The sequence below is a fragment of the Lonchura striata genome, chromosome 13 (assembly GCF_050655825.1).
Source record: "Lonchura striata isolate lonStrDom1 chromosome 13, ASM5065582v1, whole genome shotgun sequence".
Taxonomy (NCBI): domain Eukaryota; kingdom Metazoa; phylum Chordata; class Aves; order Passeriformes; family Estrildidae; genus Lonchura; species Lonchura striata.
This window is the reverse complement of record NC_140715.1, coordinates 4337369-4356839: the sequence shown is the minus strand read 5'-3', so window position 1 is coordinate 4356839 and position 19471 is coordinate 4337369. Positions and strand designations below refer to the sequence as shown.

Genomic DNA, 19471 nt, shown 5'->3' with positions numbered 1-19471 from the left:
AACCCATTCCCAGGGGTGCAGCACCCTGTATTGCCAGTGGAAAGCTCTGTCACCCAGCTGTACTGCCCGGGGCTCAGCCTGGGATGGGGACAGGGCACATTCCAGAGCCAAGGGTACTGTGACAGCTTCCTGCTGGTGGCACCGTCAGAAGCCCTTGGGGAATGAATGTGTACGAGAAGGAATTGGTCTCTGTGTGCTGGGGAATCCCTGGTCCAGTGTTTTTCTGCATTGTCTCTTTAAGGACGCCTTCCCCCCCTCCTCCGGAGCCGGCAGTAGGTGGGACCCGGGCAGTGTTGTCATCGTTCATAAGGTTCCTCCCGGTGTCTCTCCCTGACTGGCAGCAGGGTGGTCCCTCCTCACGGCTCTGAGAATAGGCAGGGAGGTGCTGCGGACGGGAGGGAGGACCCTGGACTGCAGCACCTTCTCCGTCCCTGCTCTCGGCAGAAGGATGCTGTCCCCGTCACTGTCCCCCGTGCCGGGCGTGGGTGCCATCAGCATCTCTCGACCATTCTCCAGGCACCTCTGGGGCGCAGGTGGTGGGGACAGGAGGATCCCAGGCAGGTGCTGGGTCCCCTGTCTGCCACACCGCTGCAGACCCCAGCCCCAGGGTCTGTGTGCAGGGCGGCCTGCAGTGCACCAAGGACAGAAGACAAAGAGGGACTTATTACAAAAGCACGTAGTGCCAGGACAAGAGGGAATGATTTTAAACTGACAGAAGATTTAGATTAGATAACGGGTATAAAAATTCTTCCTTGTGAGGGTGGTGAGGCACTGGTACAGGCTGGCCAGAGAAGCTGTGGCTGCCGCATCCCTTGAAGTGTTCAAGGCTGGGTTGGTTTGAGCTCTGAGCAGCCTGGTCTAGTGGAAGGTGTCCCTGTCCCATGACAGGAGGTCAGAATGAGATGATCTGTAAGGTCCTTTCCAACCCCGGCCATTCTGTGACTCTGACTGCACAAGGCTTCTGCAGGGTTATGAATGGAACTAGAAGTCTGCAGCTTGCCAATATCATCTGTGGCAGGGAGAGTAGGAAATTACTGTGCTCCTCCCTGGGGAGGCTAAGACCCCTGCTTGTGCTCTCAGGAGACTGACTGCAAAGCTGTACCTGCCACAGAGTATCAGTGTGTGTGTCTGCCAGGTGGGAGGCTTGGGCTTCCTTCCCAAGTCTGAGATCCTGACCTGGTGTTGTGATCCTGTGGTGATCTAGTGGCCTTATTGTCTAGTTCTGTGTGTTTGCAGTGATTTGGGTACTGTGAAGACTGACCCCTTTCTTACCCCAGGGTGAGGAAGTGGCTTGCAGCCAGCTTGCATTGGGACCAATTCTATTTTGGCTTTGAATGGTTCACCTGCCTTTGCTTTTGCACCTTCAGCCAGCCACTCCCATGGTGGGCTGGCAGGGGTGGGTGTCCCCCTCCAAGTGCAAGGTCTGCTGGCCATGGTGGCATCTGTGGCAGTGATGCCTCACTCAGAGGCAATCATGGGGTGCAGGCAGCAGCCAAAGCAGTAGCTGAGGGGGAGAAGAGGGGTGCGAGAAGAGCCCCTGGCACCTCGGGGCTCTAACAAGCACCTTTTCATCGGGCATGAAAAGTCCTTTGGCCTGCGTTCATGACAGCTGCCCTTTGTCTGTGGGCATGATGTGAAGCCACCATTGTGGAGGGGGAGCACACAGGGAGGGCTTGTACCTTGCTTCCAGGCTGCCAGGACGTGCAGTTTCCCTGTGAACGCAAAGCGAGCTGTCGGAGCAAGTGAGTCAGGCTGGCAGAGGGGAGGCCGGGGGTGGCAGCCCCGCTGTTGCCGGCTCAGGCCCCTGCTTCCCGCACCTCCGGAGCCACTGCTGGCCGAGAGGGGATGGAGCTCTCGGCCAATTGGGCGCTGATCTGAAGCGAGGGGGGGGAAATCTGCTTCTCCCCCACCCCCCCTCCCACCTCCGCGCTGGGGCTGTGATTCAGTTCCCCTCCCCCAGCCCACCCCCTCTGCTTGGAGGCTGACAGTTGGAGCCGCAGCCTGCCGGAGCCCCGGAGCTGTTTTCTAAGCCGTGCAGGAGAGACCCAGGGATTAATTCGCAGTTCCTCAGTGCCTGCCGTGTCCCGGGCCGGATGCGCACGGACATGGAGAGTGCCAGCCTCCAGCGACCCGCCTGGAAATGGCAAGTACTGAGTTTGTTTTTGCTCTGCGGCTGGGGCTGGGTCTCCGGGCAGATCCACTACTCGGTGGTTGAGGAGTCAGAGTTGGGAACCGTGGTGGGGAACGTGGCCCGGGACCTGGGCTTGAAGGTGGAGGAGCTGCCGGGTCGCAGGCTGCGCCTGGGCTCAGAGGAGAGCTTGCGCTACTTCGCCGTGCGCCTGGACAGCGGCGCGCTGGTGGTGAGCCAGCGGCTGGACCGCGAGCGTCTGTGCGGAGCAGCTGCCAGCTGCGTGCTGTCGGTGCAGGTGGTGACAGAGAACCCCCTGCAGCTCTTCCGCCTGGAAGTGGAGATCCTGGATCTGAATGACAACTCCCCCAGCTTCCCCACCGCTCACCGCACCCTCCGCATCGCCGAGTCTGCCACGGTGGCTGCGCGCTTCCCCCTGGAGAGTGCGCAGGACCCCGATGTGGGCACCAATGCTGTGAGCTCCTACCGGCTGAGCCCCAACTCCCACTTCTCCCTGGACGTAAAGCAGCAGCCGGATGGCAAACTCTTCCCGGAGCTAGTGCTGGAGCGTGCCCTGGACCGGGAAGAACAGCCAGAGGTGCAGCTGGTGCTGACGGCCGTGGACGGGGGTCGCCCAGCGCGCTCGGGCACGGCGCAGATAACGGTCCAGGTCCTGGATGTCAATGACAACGCACCCACCTTTGACCACACCACGTACAGGGTGAAAGTCCCGGAGAACACACCTGTGGGGGCTGTGCTCCTCCGGGTCAATGCGTCTGACCCCGATGAGGGTCCCAATGGGGAGACACAATACTCCTTCGGGGTTCACACCTCCGACTCAGTGCGGAGGCTCTTTGCCCTGGATCCCCACTCCGGCGAGGTCCGGGTGAGTGGTCCCCTGGACTTTGAGGAATCACGTTTCTATGAGATCTATGTGCGAGCCCATGATGGAGGGGTCCCAGAGATGGAGGGCAATTGTGTGCTGCAGGTGCAAGTGGAGGATGCCAATGACAACCCCCCTGAGGTGCTGCTCACCTCCCTGTTGAATCCAGTGCCAGAAGACACCCCACCGGAGACTGTCGTGGGGCTCTTCAATGTACGGGACCGAGACTCGGGGTCCAACGGGGATGTGAGTTTGGAGATCTCCCCCGATGTGCCTTTTGCCATTAGGTCCCTTCAGAACCACTTCTCCCTGGTCACCCAGAAGAACCTGGACCGAGAGTCTACCTCACAGTATGCAGTGGAGCTGATCGCTCAGGACGGTGGTTCTCCTGCCCTCACCACCACACTCACGCTGCTCCTCAATATATCTGATGTGAATGACAACCCCCCACGCTTCTCGCAGCCCTCCTACGAAGCCTTTCTCCAGGAGAACAACCCGCCTGGCTCCCTGCTGTGCACCGTCTCTGCCTCAGATCCTGACGATGGGGATAATTCCCGGCTTGTTTACTCCATAGAGAGTGGCCAAGTGCAGGATGCCCCCATCTCTTCCTTTGTCCACATCAACCCTGACAATGGGAATCTCTATGCTCAGAGCACCTTTGACTTTGAGCTGCTGCAGGTTCTGCCAGTGTCTGTGGTCGTAAGGGACTCGGGGTCCCCCCCTCTCTATGCCAATGTTACTGTCTACATCTTTGTGCTGGACCAGAATGACCATGCCCCCACCGTCCTGTACCCTGCCAGTGACAGCGATGTGCCAGCACCCCAGAGGGTCCCTCTGTCTGCCCCACCGGGCTACCTGGTGGCCAAGGTGACAGCAGTGGATGCAGATGCTGGGCACAATGCCTGGCTCTCATATCGACTGTTGCCCCAGTCCACCGACCCCTCCTTGTTCCACGTGTCGCTGTACACCGGGGAGGTGCGCACGGCGCGTGCCTTCCAGGACAGCGACATGGCAGTGCAGCAGCTCGTTGTCCTGGTGACGGACAACGGGGACCCTCCGCTCTCCACCACTGCCACCATCACTGTGGCCCTAGAGGAGGCAGCCCCGGAGGAGAACTTCAAGCCTCAGGATTTCCTGGCTGGTGCTAAGGAGAAGCCAGACCTGACCTTCTACCTGATCATCGCCCTGGCAGCCATTAGCACGGTGGCACTGGCCACTGTCACCCTCCTGGCCGCCCGGTGCCTCCGGCGGAGGGGCCGTGCCGCCGTCTCACCCTACTGCTGCTGCTGGCTGAGCGAGTCACCGTCCCGGGACTTCTGCAAGCACTCCAGCCCCAAGCTCCAGCTCAGCTCGGACGGCACCCTTAAGTACATGGAGGTCACGCTGCGACCCACCGACTCCCCGTCCCAGTGCTACAGCACCTGCTTCTCCCCCGGCTCCGAGCGGAGCGACTTCACCTTCCTGCGGCCCTGCCCAACCCCCGCCACGCTGCCGAGGCAAAGCGGGGCCTTCCTGCCCGCCGCCGGCACGCCGCGGGACCGCGGCCAGGTGAGCGGCGGCGCCGGGGCGGGCGCGGCGCTCGGACGGCGCGGGCGCCGCGGGGCGCGCGGGGCGGCCGCGCCGGTTCGCGGCGCGCGGCGGCGGCGCGCGGGCCGTGATTGGCGCCGGTGTTGCTGTCCTGGGGAAGGAGCGCGGCGATTGGAGCGGCGCCGCCGCGCCCGCAGCCAATGGCGGCGCGGCTGCGCGGCCGCGCTCCCCCCGCCCCGGCGAGCCGCGTCCGCCCCAAACAATGAATGGGAGCGGCGAGCGCTGAGCGCGGCCCCCGGCGCCGAGGGCATCGCTCCCCGGCCGGCCACCCGGCAAGGATGCCGAGGGCAGGGCAGGCGCGCCGGTCCCTGGGGCTGCCGCGTGTCTTCTCCTTCTGTTTGTTCTTGCACAGCTCATCTGCTCAGATCCGATACAGCATCCCGGAGGAGCTCACACGGGGTGCCTTTGTGGGCAATATCGCCAAGGACCTGGGCACCGATGTGGCTAAACTGGCGGCAGCTAATCTGCAGGTACTGTCGGATTCCGATTCCCAGTACTTCTCTGTCAATGTGAACACCGGTGTTATTATGGTCAGCGAGAGGATAGACCGGGAGCAGCTCTGCGGGCAGAACCCACGCTGCTTCCTCCACTTGAAACTTGCCATCGAGAACCCGGTGGAGTTTTACCGTATTGAGGTGGAGATCCTGGACATCAATGACAACCCCCCAGAGTTCCCCAGCGATGAGGTTTCCTTGCGCATCTATGAGTTGGCGTCTCTGGGTGCCCGCTTCCCCATCCAGCCAGCCCAGGACCCCGACGTGGGCACCAACACCTTGCAGACCTACCACCTGAGTGCCAATGACAACTTCAACCTCAACGTGAAGGCTCGCACTGATGGTGGGAAGTTCCCTGAGCTGGTGCTGGAGCGGGCCCTGGACAGGGAATTCAGAGCTTTCCACTACCTGGTCCTGACTGCTGAAGATGGGGGCTCTCCCCCACAGTCCAGCAAGATACGCATCACTATTCAGGTCCTGGATGCCAATGACAACCACCCGGTCTTTGACAGACCATCATACGGAGCACGCTTGGTGGAGAACTCGCCACTGGGCACCCTCGTGGTGAAGTTAAATGCCACGGATGTGGATGAAGGACCCAACGGAGACATCCGCTACTCCCTCAGTAGCCACAACTCAGCTGCCTTACGCCAGATCTTTGCCATTGATGAACAAACTGGGGAGATTCGCGTCCAGGGCAACCTGGACTTTGAGGAGGCGACAGTGTATGAGATCGAAGTGGAGGCCAAGGACATGGGGTCGCCCACCATGGAGGAGCACTGCAGCGTGGTGGTGGAAATCACTGATGTCAATGACAACGCCCCTGAGGTCATTCTTACCTCCTTCTCGAGCACCCTGAGCGAGGATGCACTGCCGGGCACAGTGGTGGCCGTGATACACGTCAGAGACAGGGACTCTGGCGAGCAGGGCAAGGTCCTGTGTCACGTGTCTCCAGATCTTCCCTTCCAGCTGCGTAAGGACTACGAGCACCAGTACTCGCTGCTCACCAGCACCCGTTTGGACCGGGAGCGTGTTGCCTACTACAATGTCACCGTCTCTGCCTCGGACCTGGGCAATCCCCCCCTCTCCCGCCACACCATCTTGCCAATTACCCTGATAGATGTCAATGACAACGCTCCCCAGTTTGAGCAAGCCTCCTATGAAGTGCTGGTGGCAGAAAACAACCCAGTGGGCAGTGTGCTGGTTACAGTCTCTGCTGTCGACCCTGACTCGGAGCAGAATTCCCGCCTGTCCTACTCCATCCTGCGAGCTGGTGGGACAGATCCAGGCCTGGATCCTACTCGCTACCTCTCGATACATCCCACGAATGGGCAGGTTACTGCCAAATTTCCTTTTGACTATGAGCAAACCACCTATCTCCAGTTCCACGTGGAGGTCTCTGATGGTGGCTCCCCGGCCCTGAGGAACAGAACACTGGTTCATGTTTTTGTAGTGGACCAGAACGACAACGCCCCACGGGTGCATTTCCCCAGGGCTGGGGAGGACTCTGCTACTCAGCTCCGAATTTCCCCCTCCATCGTCCCTCCTGCCCTCATCACCAAGGTGGTGGCAATAGATGCGGACTCGGGGCGCAATGCCTGGCTATCCTACCACCTCGTGGAAGCCACAGACCTGGGGCTTTTCAGCGTGGCCCTGCGTTCCGGGGAGGTCCGGATCATGCGGGCTCTGCAGGAGACGGACGCCTCTGAGCATGAACTGCTGGTGGTGGTCCGGGATGCCGGGGAGCCCCCACTCTCCACAGCTGTCACACTGGTGGTGCTGGTGGAGGAGAAGGGTCCAGAGGCCCTGCAGGGCTCTGAGGCTCAGGCTGCCGATGGTGGGGGCTTGCCCACTATTACGCTTTATCTGATTGTGTCCCTGGTGCTCATCTCCACCGTCTCGCTGGTGGCACTGGCAGCGCTGGGCATTCGGTGCCTCCGGCGGGGCTCTGCCCCTGCCAACCAGGGCTGCTGCGTGGAGAGCGTGAACACGCTTCAGCCTCCTCCCAGCCACATCTTTGGCCACTTGCACTATGAGCCTAAGAAAGGGGACACTGTGATGGGCGTGCAGGTGACAGCAACGGCACCCCCCGCGCCCCGTTACCGCTCCTGCTTTTCGCCTGTCTCGGATATCAGCGAGTTCATGTTTGTGAAACCCTCCGCGGATCCCACCCTGTGCAGCGAGGTGAGCTCGGGGGTGTGGTCTCCAGCCTGAACACAGCCCCGGTGTTCGCGGGGCTCGGCACCGAACCGACCGGCTTTGGGGAGACGGGGTGTCCGCCGGTGCCCGGTGCCAGCCCCGGGCGGGGCGGGTTTCCCGCTGCCGGGAGTCCCCGGCGCCCTCCCGGCGCTGCGGGGGCGGAGTGGCGGCAGCGGGGGAAGGGGAGGGCTACGCCGTGCGTATTTTGGGGAAGGCGGTGAGATGGAGAAGGGGAGGAGGAGGGAGAGAGAAAGGAGGAGGCGGAGGAGGAGGGGGCTGTGGAGAGACGTAAAACTGTCACTCGGTCCATCCCCTCCGCTCGCCGACTTTGTGTGTCTTTGCGTATCGAGAAGCGGTTCAGCCGGCGGGGCTGCGCTCGCCCCCCTCCCCCGCCTCCTCCATCCCTCCCTGTCCGGCTCCGGCGGCTCCGGCGGCGGCTTCCTCCCTGCACGACCCGCTCGGACCCCCCCGGGCCGCAGGGGTTCCGGCTGCCGGGGCCGGCGGCGGGGGCGGGGAGGAGGGGGAGGCTGCGCGGAGCCGCCGCCGCTCCTCTCCGCGCTGCTCCGTTCGCACACCCGGCACGGGATGCTCGCGGGACAGAGTTTGCCATGGCAGCTCCCGCTGCTGCTCGCAGCCCTCTCCTGCCTGCCGGCTCCCAGCTGCGCTCAGCTCCACTACTCCGTGCCCGAGGATCGCGAGCCGGGCTTCTCTGTGGGCGACCTGGCCAAGGACTTAGGGGTGGAGGTGCGGAGCCTGGCCGCCCGCAACCTGCGCCTGGTGAGCGAGGGCGGGCAGCGGCACTTCCAGGTGGACTTGGCGGCAGGTGTGCTGCTCCTGGACAGCCGGCTGGACCGGGAGGCACTGTGTGGGCAGAGCCCCACGTGCTCTCTGCACCTCCAGCTCGTCATGGAGAATCCCCTCCAGCTCCACCGTGTTGAGGTGGATGTCCTCGACGTGAACGACAACGCGCCCCAGTTCCCCAAGCCTGAGGTGGTGTTGGAGATCACTGAGGTAGCCAACCCTGGCACTCGGCTACCCTTGGAGGTAGCAGAAGACCCGGATATGGGCTCCAACTCCATCTCCACCTACGAACTCAGCCCCAGCAAGCATTTTGCCCTGAGCATCAACGTGAGAGGAGATGGTGTTAAAATGCCCGAGATTGTACTTGAAAAAGCACTGGATAGAGAGAAAGTGCCTGTTCATCATCTGACACTAACAGCCCTGGATGGAGGGAATCCCGTGAAATCTGGCACTGCCAGGGTTACCATCCATGTTTTGGATGCAAATGACAACCCTCCTGTCTGTGACCCACCCATATCCAAAGTGCTTCTGGAGGAGAATGTGCCAGTGGGCACTCTGGTCACCAAGCTGAATGTCACCGACCTGGATGAAGGTCCCAACGGGGACGTGGAATATTCTTTCAAAACCAGCAATAATGCACCCGGTAAATTCAGCAAACTGTTCTCCTTAGATGCCCGTACAGGGGAGATCAGAACCAAAGCCCCGCTGGACTATGAGGAATCCAGTGCTTACGAGATTGCAGTTCGAGCCAGGGACAAGGGATCCCCAGCCATGGAAGGCCACTGTCACCTGCGAGTGGAATTAATTGATATCAACGATAACAGCCCTGAGATCGTGCTGACCTCTGTCTCCAGCCCAGTGCAGGAGGATGCAGCCCCAGGCACTGTGATCGCCCTCATTGGTGTGAAGGACAGCGATTCCGGTGACAACGGGCAGGTCCGTCTGCAGATAGCAAAAGAGCTCCCATTTAAACTCGTGTCTTCTTTTAAAGAGCATTTCTCGCTGGTCACCAGTGGTCCCCTTGATCGGGAGAAGGCCAGTGGATACAACATCACAGTGAGGGCTGTGGATTCAGGGTCCCCCCCGAGGGCCACACAAAAAACCTTTTATCTCCGTATTGCTGACGTGAATGATAACGCACCGAATTTCTCCAGCCCTTTTGATACAGCTCACGTTCAGGAAAACTCCCTCCCTGGAACTTCTGTCTTTTCAGTGTCAGCATCAGACCCTGATGAGGGTAGCAATGCCAAGCTGTCCTACTCCATCCTGGACAGCGGGATGCAGGATGCACCTATCTCAACCTACTTCCGAATAGATCAGGACAATGGCACCATCTACACTGTGCGAGCTCTGGATTACGAGCAGGACAAGGTATTCCAGGTGCCTGTGGAGGTGAAGGATGCTGGGTCTCCTGCTCTGAGCAGCACTGCTGTGGTCCATGTGTTTGTCCTGGACGAGAATGACAATGCTCCCAACATTGTCTACCCGTCTGTCCCCAAGGGCTCTGCCTTCCACCAAGCCATCCCGGCCCTGGCAGAGCCTGGCTATTTGGTAACTAAAATCGTAGCAGTTGATGCTGACAGTGGCCACAATGCCTGGCTGTCCTACCAGCTGCAGGAGTCTGCTGAGGCTTTGCCTTTCCAAGTGGAACGCCGCTCTGGAGAGATAAGGGTTGCACAGGCTCTCAGGGAGTCAGAAGATTCCCACAGGCTGGTGGTCGAAGTGAGGGACAATGGCACGCCGTCCCTCTCGGCCTCCGTGGTAATAGTCATTTCTCCGGAGGAAAACGGCATGCAGGACTTCTCCAAGTCCTTGGACCTCCCCCAGCCTTCTTCCGAGGACACTAACCTAACTCTTTACCTCATCATCTCCTTGGTGTCCATCTCCCTCGTGTCCTGTGTGATGTTTGGGCTGGTGGCTGCCCGGTGTCTCAAAGCTGGCAGTGCCAGCTGGAGCTTTGCGGGTTGCTGCCGAGGGACTGGCCGCAAGCCCGCCTCCCATTTCCGAGGGCAGATGAAGCCAGATGGCTTCATCAAGTACCTGGACGTGGGAGGAGCGGGCTTGACCTCCCAGGCACAGAATTACACCTCTTGTTTCTCGCCCATGTCCGAGCAGAGCGATTTCCTCTTTGTAAAGCCTTTCAGCCATTCTAGCACTGCGGAGACCGTGGCTGCCTATGAGCAGGTGACCAGCACCTTAGCGAGTCCCTGCGATGGGGTAAGAGATGGCTGTTTCTTACTGTGCTCTCTGCTGGGTGCAACAGTTTGTCATATCCAGGCCACTTGGCTGTTCTCTGTCTGTCCTTCCTCCTAAGACGGTGGCCTCAGGGAACATGTGTCACTGTCATCTCCTGGGAGGTGGCAGGTGAAAGTTTTGGCTTGGCTTGGTGGAGGTGGGGGAAGGGGCTGAGCAGTGTTATAGAATCAAAGACTCTGCGTTTGTAGCAGTGGAGAGTTTCCCCTTGGCCCCGCTCGTACTTGTTCCTATTTAAAGTGATTCTTAGCGTGGTCAGGAACACATTTTCTGGGGGTTTAACTTCTTGGTTCTGTTTAACCCATTTTTCCTACCTGCACATGAGCTGTGGTGCGGAGGTGGTTATCTGAAAGGAAAGTCTGCCTGTGTTTCTTTTGCTCAGTTTTAGAGGTGTGTTGTAGAAATTTCTCATTTCTCAAACCCCAAGTGTTATTAATTACTGACTGTGCCTCGGCAAGGGATAATTTTCCAGCTTGGTCATGTTGAGCGAGGAGCTAAATTCAGTATTCAGCACTAAAATACTGAAATGTCAGGAGTGACACTATTCACAAAGATCCTGGTGACCTTATGTGCCCTTGGGCTTGCAGAGGCTGAGGAGCTGCAAGCTTTGAAAACTTGAGCTGTTTGTACTCGGATGCCTAAATATAGATGTAGGTGACTGTGTTTAGCTGGAGCTTTTATAATTTTGGGATATAAAAAGGAAAGCAATTTTGTGTCACAAATGCCTGCCCTAAATTTGAAAATGGTAATTACAACAGGAATTCAAAACATGGAAGGGCTATTCAAAATATTGGGAAGGGCTTATCTAGTGCAGTATTGTGTGTCAGTGTGTGCAAAAATGCGCATCTGAAATCTGGAGGGCAAGTCTTTAAACAGCTTCATTTGCATGCAGCATGGGGACCAGTGGGGCATCTATTTTAGGGGAGTAATTTATTCTAATATCTTCTTTCATGAGTATCATCAAAGCTGCAGAGAAATTAGTGAGAGCACATCTACTAAATAAAAATCTAGGTCAGCTGTACTCGTCTTCACTTTTCCTTAGTAATTGCATGTACAAGCAGAATAATCCTATAAAACTGATGTTCCACTATGTAGGGACTATGAACTGCTCATTCCTAAAATAGCTGAGGGAAGTGTTGTCCTTTCCAGGTAGTATGTCATCCCTCTGGAGTTCATTAGGATGATCATGATTTTCGGAAGTGTGTGTGTTTTCCCGACAGAAACAGTCCTGCTCTTTAGTGCTTTCCACAAAGGCGTGATTCAAACAGGAATATACAAGCTTGCTCCATCTCCTTCCTTATTTACAAAATGTTCATTGTCTGGTTGTAAAATAACACGAGCAGAGAGTGATATGGGGGCTTATTAATGAGGTTACAAAATGTGCTGCTGTGTCTGAAGGTTATTGTGTCTCCTAAACAAATAATGCTTTTTCCTCTTGCTGTCGGAAGTTTATTCATTTTTTCTGTGGACAGAAAAATATTGTAGTGCTCCAACAGCTAGGAAAAGTCATTCAAATACCATGCATAAAAACAATGTCTCAGGCAGGCCTTTTTCAGGACAGAAGAAGGAGAGAGGAAGGTCTGTTACCATTTTACCTTAGAGTATTAAGAGCATCTTTCTGAGTATCAATTAACTTTGCCACCCCCTCACACCCCCCTTCCTCCTCCAAGCTCATTACTGTGGTACCACTGCTCCTGCTGAATTCATGCCCTTATCAGTTTATTTCATGCTTCATTTCTTTCACAGCCTGGTTTCCTGAGCTGCTTTGGAAGATTATTCTCAGAACAGTTTTTGTCATGCTTTTTGGTATTCATGCTGCTTCAGAAATACTCAAGAAAGGGGGAGGGGGAGCTCTCTCTTTGTTCTAATTGATTTGTTTCACTTGGACAGAACATGCTGATATTCCAGACTGAAATAATCCAGGATCAGTTCGCTTTCATTTTCAAAGGCAAGAATGGAGGTATTAAAACTCTTCTTTTTCTTTGCAGCAAGCTCAGTCTAACACAGATTGGCGCTTCTCTCAGACCCAGAGACCTGGAACGAGTGGGTAAGTGGCTCTTTCTTCATTTATCTGTGGGATGAAGTTTTCTTTTCTTGGTACGCCACTTTCAGAGCTGCAAAGGCCATGAGTGGCAGCTCTGAGAGCGGGTGTCCCTGTCATTGATGGAGTCAGAAATAGGGCTGCTCCTGTGTCAGCTGTGTTTGGTGGGGGTGTGGCAGCTGCTCTTGGCTGTGGTGTGTCTGGGTTTGCTGTCTGCACCTCAGGAACTGGAAGGAGCTCCAGGTGAAGTTGGGAGATAGTTAGAGGACTGGACAATGGGTTTCACAGAGAAAGGCCTCTTTGCTAAAGCAGATTCTGAGCATGTAAATTCCTTCCTGAGTCAAAAATCTTAATTCTTCTCCCTTCATGGAAGCCACTGGAAATCACTCCCTTGGAGTTTCCCATTGAACCTTGAGCTCTGTGCTGCTGAGGTGAGCTCACCTCAGGTTGGGTCAGATGGAGGGAACCACAGAGCTTCAGCTCCTCCCACCTCCCTGCTCAGCAGGGTCACCCCAGAGCACAGGATTGTGTCCAGCCAGTACTGGAATATCCCCAGTGAGGGAGATTCCACCACCTCTCTGAGGGGTGTGTGTGAGGTCAGAAGAGAAGCCCCAGCAGCAGAGCAGAGACCTCCCAAGTGAGTGCCCTGCTCCTGACTGGGGCTCTCGTGCCTCTGGCCCACCAAGGTTTGCTTGTCTTGGTCCACAGCGAGAGACCACTGACAACAAAATGTTGTTCTTTGCCTCCCCCATCTTCTCTCCTGGTTCATGGACAGGGATCCCCTTCAGAGGGTGAACTCCCTTGAAAGAGAGAGCTTTACCTGAATTCCACCTTTCTCTGTGAATACCCCAACCAGAGGTTACTATGTATGAGGAGACTGGCTCCAGGGTAATTTATATGTGAAAAGATTATATCTTTTGGGGCATACCTGAGGGTTATACTCTCTGAATGATCAGGAGTAAATCTGGGTGATGTGCTCCCTCATCTGCCTGGCTCAGGTGCTGTATCACTGTGCTTTGTCATTCCTGGTGGCCACTTGGGCAGTTCCTGTGGAGTTTAAAATGGTGATGTGGGAGTAGTGGATGCTGGATTTTGGTGTCAGAGCTTGCAGTTAAACATCTGCAGCAGCTGTTTGTGCCTGACTCTTTCCCTGGGACTGGCTCAATAATTTATCTTATCAGAAAATTAAGAGATTGCTATAGCCAACTTGTTGAAGTGATTAAACTTTGCTGTTCCAGCTGATAAAGCTAAAATGGAGTGAGGGTTTGATGTAATTAGATAAAGTGCTCATAGTAGAAGCTGGCCTTGGACTTTAAAACAAAGCTGTAGCTGGAATAGTTTTCTCAGAGGTCTGTTAAGCTCCCCATCACTGACAACATTTTAATCAAGGAAAATCTATCTAAGCATTTCTGCTCTAGTTCAAATGACAATTAACAAAGCCCTGTTAATGAAGAAGAGCACCACAGCTGCTGTAATTGTTTTGCTGTGAGAAGGCAGTAAATGAGCCCCATCAGAGCAGGCTCTGCTGCTCCCTCTTCGAGCATCGTGCTGGGGCTCTTCAGGGCACGGAGCTGATGCAGCCCAGAGCCCTCAGCTCAGGGACAGGGACTTTCCTCAGGTCGTGGGACAGTGACACTCAGCCAAGCTGCCAGCCTGGATCTCTTCACAAGCTCCATCCCCTCCCCAGTGCCTAAGAGACAGCAGAAACTGGTGTGGGAAGAGAGAGGGCAAGAGGAAAGGCAGGCTCAGAGTGTGTGTGGGGAGCTGAAGGAGTGGCACTTGTTACTGCTGGTGCAAGAGCCACGGTGTCCCTGCTGAGCAGCTGTGACCTGGGTGCCAGGACAGCCCCTGGAGCAGCTGCTCTTCAATCACAGAATGCTTTGGGTTGGAAGGCACCTTCAAGCTCATCTTTTTCCACCCCCTGCCATGGGTAGGGCCACCTTCCTCTGGCCCAGGTTGCTCTGAGCCCCATGGTGTGACAGGGGGTCCCACAGCATGGGCTGAACCCTGACTTCGGAAAGAGATTTTGCTGAAGCACAGGCTGCTGTTGAAATAACTGGAAAAACTCAGTGGATTTTAATTCCTGCTGGTTTTCCCCATTTGCCTGTTTCCACATTTGCAACAAAACTGCTCTTGCAGATTTTTTCCCCCTGTTTCTTTCATCCTGTTTTAAGTTAAATGAAGGGGGATGTTTTTAATCCAAACCTGTGTGACACTATTAAAGGATGGAAATAGAAAGTGCTCTCATATGTTCAGTGCCCAGCCCTGACATCTCCCTGGTGATCAAACAGGCAGATCCTGGAAAGCAGCCCACTCCCCATTGTGCTGTTCCCCTGCTCTTCCCAGAGTTTTGATGCCTGGTGTGTGAATTCCCCAGGCACTGCTTGGTAGTACAGGCATTAAAGAGGGGGCAAGTGCAGCTGCCTGAGCCCGGCTTGCTGTTCTTTCTCTGCTGTTAAACCCTGTACAAATGTGTCTCCTGCTGATAGGTGAAGCTCTGTAGCACCACGAGCTCTCTGAACTGCAGGGCTCTGCTTGGTGCTAGGGAAGCACAGCCTGCCTTTCAGCTGAAAATCAAAAAAAGGGATGTGCTCTCAAATGTGACCCAAATTAAATAACAATAAAGACACAGCAGCTTAGGGCAGGGGTTTGGATGGGTCGTGGGGGGAGCCTGGCACTGGCCCTAAGCCAGAAACAAGCTCAAACCTGTGCTGGGATTTCTGCCTTGCTGTCTCCATGGGAGCTGGGGAAGGAACAATCCTGTCTCTTCTCCACATAGCCCTGCCCATCACAACAAATCCCACATGTCTGGGCACCTGGAACCAGGCAGAGCAGGGGAAGCTCAGTGAGGCAGGGACCAGCTCTTGATCTCTTCGATGCTGCTGCTCCAGGACAACAAAGGGAATCTGCTCTTTGTTCTGAACCACGGGAGAGCTCTGGTGCACATGCTCAGGAGGCAGGAGCTCAGACAATATGCTCTGAAAATGTGGTAGCGAGGCAGACCTGAGCAAAACAGAATTAATCTTGTTGGGGAGAAATAGGAGGATAGGATGATTAATGATGTTTGTGGGTTTTCTTTCTTAAAAAAAAAACACACCCATGCTGTCGCTGGGCAAATGGGAATGAATCCAGGCTGATTCCGAGCAGCAGATGCCATTCCTGGGTAAATCAGATCAGTGTCTCTAGCAGAGATTACAGTGATGAATTGGCCAAAGTGCAGTAAATGAATGTCCAGCAGCATCACAGGGTATCCCTGTGGGATCACCACTGGGGGGTTTTCCTGTGGGAGGAGGCTGGTTGTCTCTGGGAGGAGAGTGCAGGGACTGGGGCTGCTACAAAGGACCCATCTTGTTGTTTTGGTTTGTTTTCATTGTTGTGCCCTGCATGTTCATGGTGCTGCCTGACCCTGGCTGCTCTTTGTTTTGGGGTGTGAGGATTTGTTTACGAAAACACCGGGCTGGAGTCAGGATTTCCTTCCTGGAGGATGGGGAGGGCTCTGTGTTGCTCACAGGTGGACATGACAGGGTGAGAGAGGTCTGAGAGGCATCTCGTGGCAGGGCTGAGGACACTGCTGGGCTGTGTGGGCAGGCTGGGAGGGGGTGGCAGGCAGGAGACAGCCCAGAGACAGTGGCAGGGGACTCACAGGGAGGTGGGTGTGGAATCCAGAGCTTCCCTCTGGCTGCCCTGGCAGGTCTGGGACCCTGGCAGGGGTCAGGAACCCCCTGGACAGAGCCCCCAGAGACACTGGCTGTGATCTCTGTCCATGCAAAAGAGTTTTCAATCTTACAGCATGAATTACAAACTCTAAGTGTTTGATATGAGTAATAATTAAGTGTGGCATGGGTGCAAAAGTCAAATTTTAGGATTCTAGATGAGGGGTCCAAAGGGGACAAGATGGAGGAAATTGGGTGTGCCTTGTCCTTTTTCTCCTTCTTCATGCCCTCCATGTTTCACTGTGGTGTTGGCATTTTTCTGTTGGTTCAGGCTGGGGACACACTGTCCAACGTAGGTGACAGATATTGGCACCTTCTTGTAAATCCAGCCCAGGGAGTTTCTGGTATTTAATGTTTGTAACATCCCACTGAGGGCAGAGCCCCACACGCTGCCCTGCAGGACAGAGCTGGGCAGGGCAGCAGAACATGTGAGAGATAAACAGAATAAACAACCCTGAAACCAGCACAGACCAATTATGGCTTCTGCTTTGGCAGCGGGGCAGAAGGACAGAGACTTTCCACAATCTGGGAATCATCAATACCACAGATTGCAGAAAGACAGAGACTTTCTACAATCTCGGGATCATCAATACCACAGATTCTGACAGGTGGGAAGCAGAGAGAGAATCCATGGCAACTCCAGGGGAGGGAGGAGCAGAGCGTGTAGAGAAGATGCAGAGTTGCCATTTCACAGCCCCCTTCCATTTGTTTTCTCCAATCCTAAATCCCCCTTTGTTAATGCTTCCCAAAGCTGTTGCTAGCCAGGCTTCCCCTCCCACCAGCCAATGGTGATGTTCACTTCGCTTCACTTGCTTATCAAACAGCATCACAGCTGCCCTGTCTGGCCCCAGCCATCATCCCCCCACCCAGAAATGAGGGGCTTGGGGCTCACAGTGGAGATGCTGCAGCAAGAGAGAGCCAGGAAAGAAAAGAGGGATTTTTTTTTTTTTTCATTCTCTGTTTTGTTTTCATGCAAGACCTTCAAGAGTTGGGCTTGCAGGACTATCAACAGGCTGCCTGTGTGTGCTGGGGGCTGGGGAGAGGAATAAAAAAAGGTCCTTCAAGCTCTCAGGGGTGTTCTTGTGGCTCAAAACATCCAGGTGTTGCCAAGGAGGGCTTGTGGTATGTTTTTGGGGTGCATGACAGTATACCAGGACACTGACCCCTCGTGTGTGTCTGGGGGGAACATCCCAGAGCAGCTGGAGCCAGAGAGGGAACCAGGGACATTCCTGGGCTTGCACGGGGGTGGACACCCAGCAGAAGGACAGCTGGCCACAGCTGCAGGCTTTGCCCACATCCTTCCTAAAAATAAATAAAGGCAGACCCAGGAGCCCCAGGGGTGTCTGGGGGCGTTGTAAACACTGAGGAATTCACGCTGTGAGTTTGTGTCGTGGTGTGGTGCATCCAAGAGCAGGTGCCACAAAGCACAGGCACCAGCGGGGCTGTGCAGATAAACACTGATGGATTTGCCTTCTGCTCATTCATGGAAAATGTGGAAATGGGCAATGCCAGGCAGGGCTGCTGGACAGGCTGCAGCTCCTCACTGACAGGGCAAGAGGAGCAGCAGAGGGAAGTGGCCACTGTGGGAAGTTCAGGAAATAATTACAATCCTCACACTGCCATCCCAAACACACCCCAGGGTTAAGCCAGCAGTACTATTTGCTCTGCCAGGTGTGGTTCCACACGTTTTGCAGGTGAATGATAAAGTTGTAACAGCTTCTGGGCTAAAATTCCAGCTTTTTCTAACTGGATTGTATTTGTTTGCCTGTTCAGTGTTGAGTAGTGATTCCTCCACAACTCCTGCAGCTTGTGGAGGGTGGAGCTGCTCTCAGCTGCCTCCCCAAGGCCTGGGGAAGGTGTGAGTGGAGCCCTGCAGCCTGAAAAATCACAGCAGCCTCTGGAATTCTATTTGAGGGCATGGCATTGAAGGAGCAGCCATAATCTAAGTGACAGTGTTCTCCTAAGAGTGAGAGCTGCTGTGCTTAACGTGGGCTGTGACTCTCTGAGTGCAGGAGGAGTTGTGCCAGTGAAGGAGCTCTGCTCTGAAGGGGTTTTCCCCCTGCCAAATCCTTGGGGCTGAACAGCTCAAATCACCAACTTGTGCCATATCCTGGGAGAGAAGTTGTCTTTTTGGGGAGTATTTGGGGTGGTTGTTTGTGTCCAGCGATGAAGCCCACACCAGTCCCCAGCCTCTTTGTGGCTTTTGCTCAGCAAACACTTTGGAGGGAACCACAGAAGCCCAGGAAGGGCCAGACTGTTTTATCTGTCAGGTTTGACCTGGTGGGTTGTGGAACAGAAAAGACTGAAGACAATTTAGAGCCTCATGGCTTGGAGGTGCTGGAGCATGTCCAGGGCAGGGAATGGAGCTGGGAAGGGGCTGGAGCCCCAGGAGAGGCTGAGGGAGCTGGGAAGGGGCTGGAGCCCCAGGAGAGGCTGAGGGAGCTGGGAAGGGGCTGGAGCCCCAGGAGAGGCTGAGGGAGCTGGGAAGGGGCTCAGCCTGGAGCAAAGGAGGCTCAGGGGGGACCTTGTGGCTCTGCACAGCTCCTGACAGGAGGGGACAGCCGGGGGGTCGGGCTCTGCCCCAGGGAACAGGGACAGGAGGAGGAAAAGGCCTCAATTTGCACCAGGGGAGGTTAAGATTGGATATCAGGGAAAATTTCTCCTCTGAAAGGGTGGTCAGGTGGTCAGGAACAGATACCAGGACAGTGGTGGAGTCTCTGTCCCTGAGGGGATTTAAAAGTTGTGCAGATGTGGCACCTGGGGCTTGGGTTAGTGCTGAATTCTCAGTGCTGGGTTCATGGCTGGACCCGATGATCTCAGAGGACTTTTCCAACCCAACAATTCTGTGATTTAATTACTGGGGTTTTCCTATCAACCCTACAGACAAAACACTGCTTTTAAAGGGCTGTGAGGCTGCTCAGAACCTGGCTTTGCTCTGGGCGTGGGCTGCAACCTTGGGGTGCAGTTTTGGAGTGGATTTGGGTTGCTGGGGCAGACAAGAGCTGTTTTGATGCTGGAGCAGGACTTTTCTCTGGAGCAGGACTTTTCTCTGGATGACTCCTCTCCCTTCCTCTCTTCCTGCACAGCTGATCTGATCTTGGGATTGGAAGCTGAAGGGTTTTGTAGAGATGTGTCCTGTCCCACCCCACCTCCCCTTCCACAGTCAGGAGACCACAGAGCTGTCCTCTCCTGCACCAGTGACAGCCCTGCTTGCAGGGACCACCCTTTTGGCTACCAACAGCCCAAACCTCAGCAGATTCAGTATCTGGGCTTCTTTCTACTTCATGTAGCCCTTTTAAACTGAGTATTTCCTTCCCTTATGGACCATTCTGGGCCAATAATTCCTTTATCTGCATTTGTCATGGCCCTTGA

At 55.5% G+C, this 19471-nt stretch overlaps 1 protein-coding gene across 24 annotated transcripts in view; it reads left to right on the top strand.

Moving 5' to 3' along the window:
- Positions 1–19471, top strand: part of LOC110481538 (protocadherin gamma-C5) — a 216632-nt gene that overhangs the window by 182109 nt on the left and 15052 nt on the right. For 22 of the 24 annotated variants that reach the window (XM_085591120.1, XM_085591107.1, XM_085591110.1 and 19 more), the window contains exon 2: positions 12334–12392. In XM_085591120.1, coding sequence (XP_085447246.1) covers positions 12334–12392 — 59 coding nt within the window. Of the gene's footprint in view, positions 1–209; positions 4560–4765; positions 7277–12333; positions 12393–19471 lie in introns of those variants that run through there. The other 2 variants (XM_085591113.1, XM_085591112.1) reach the window with 2 other exon arrangements.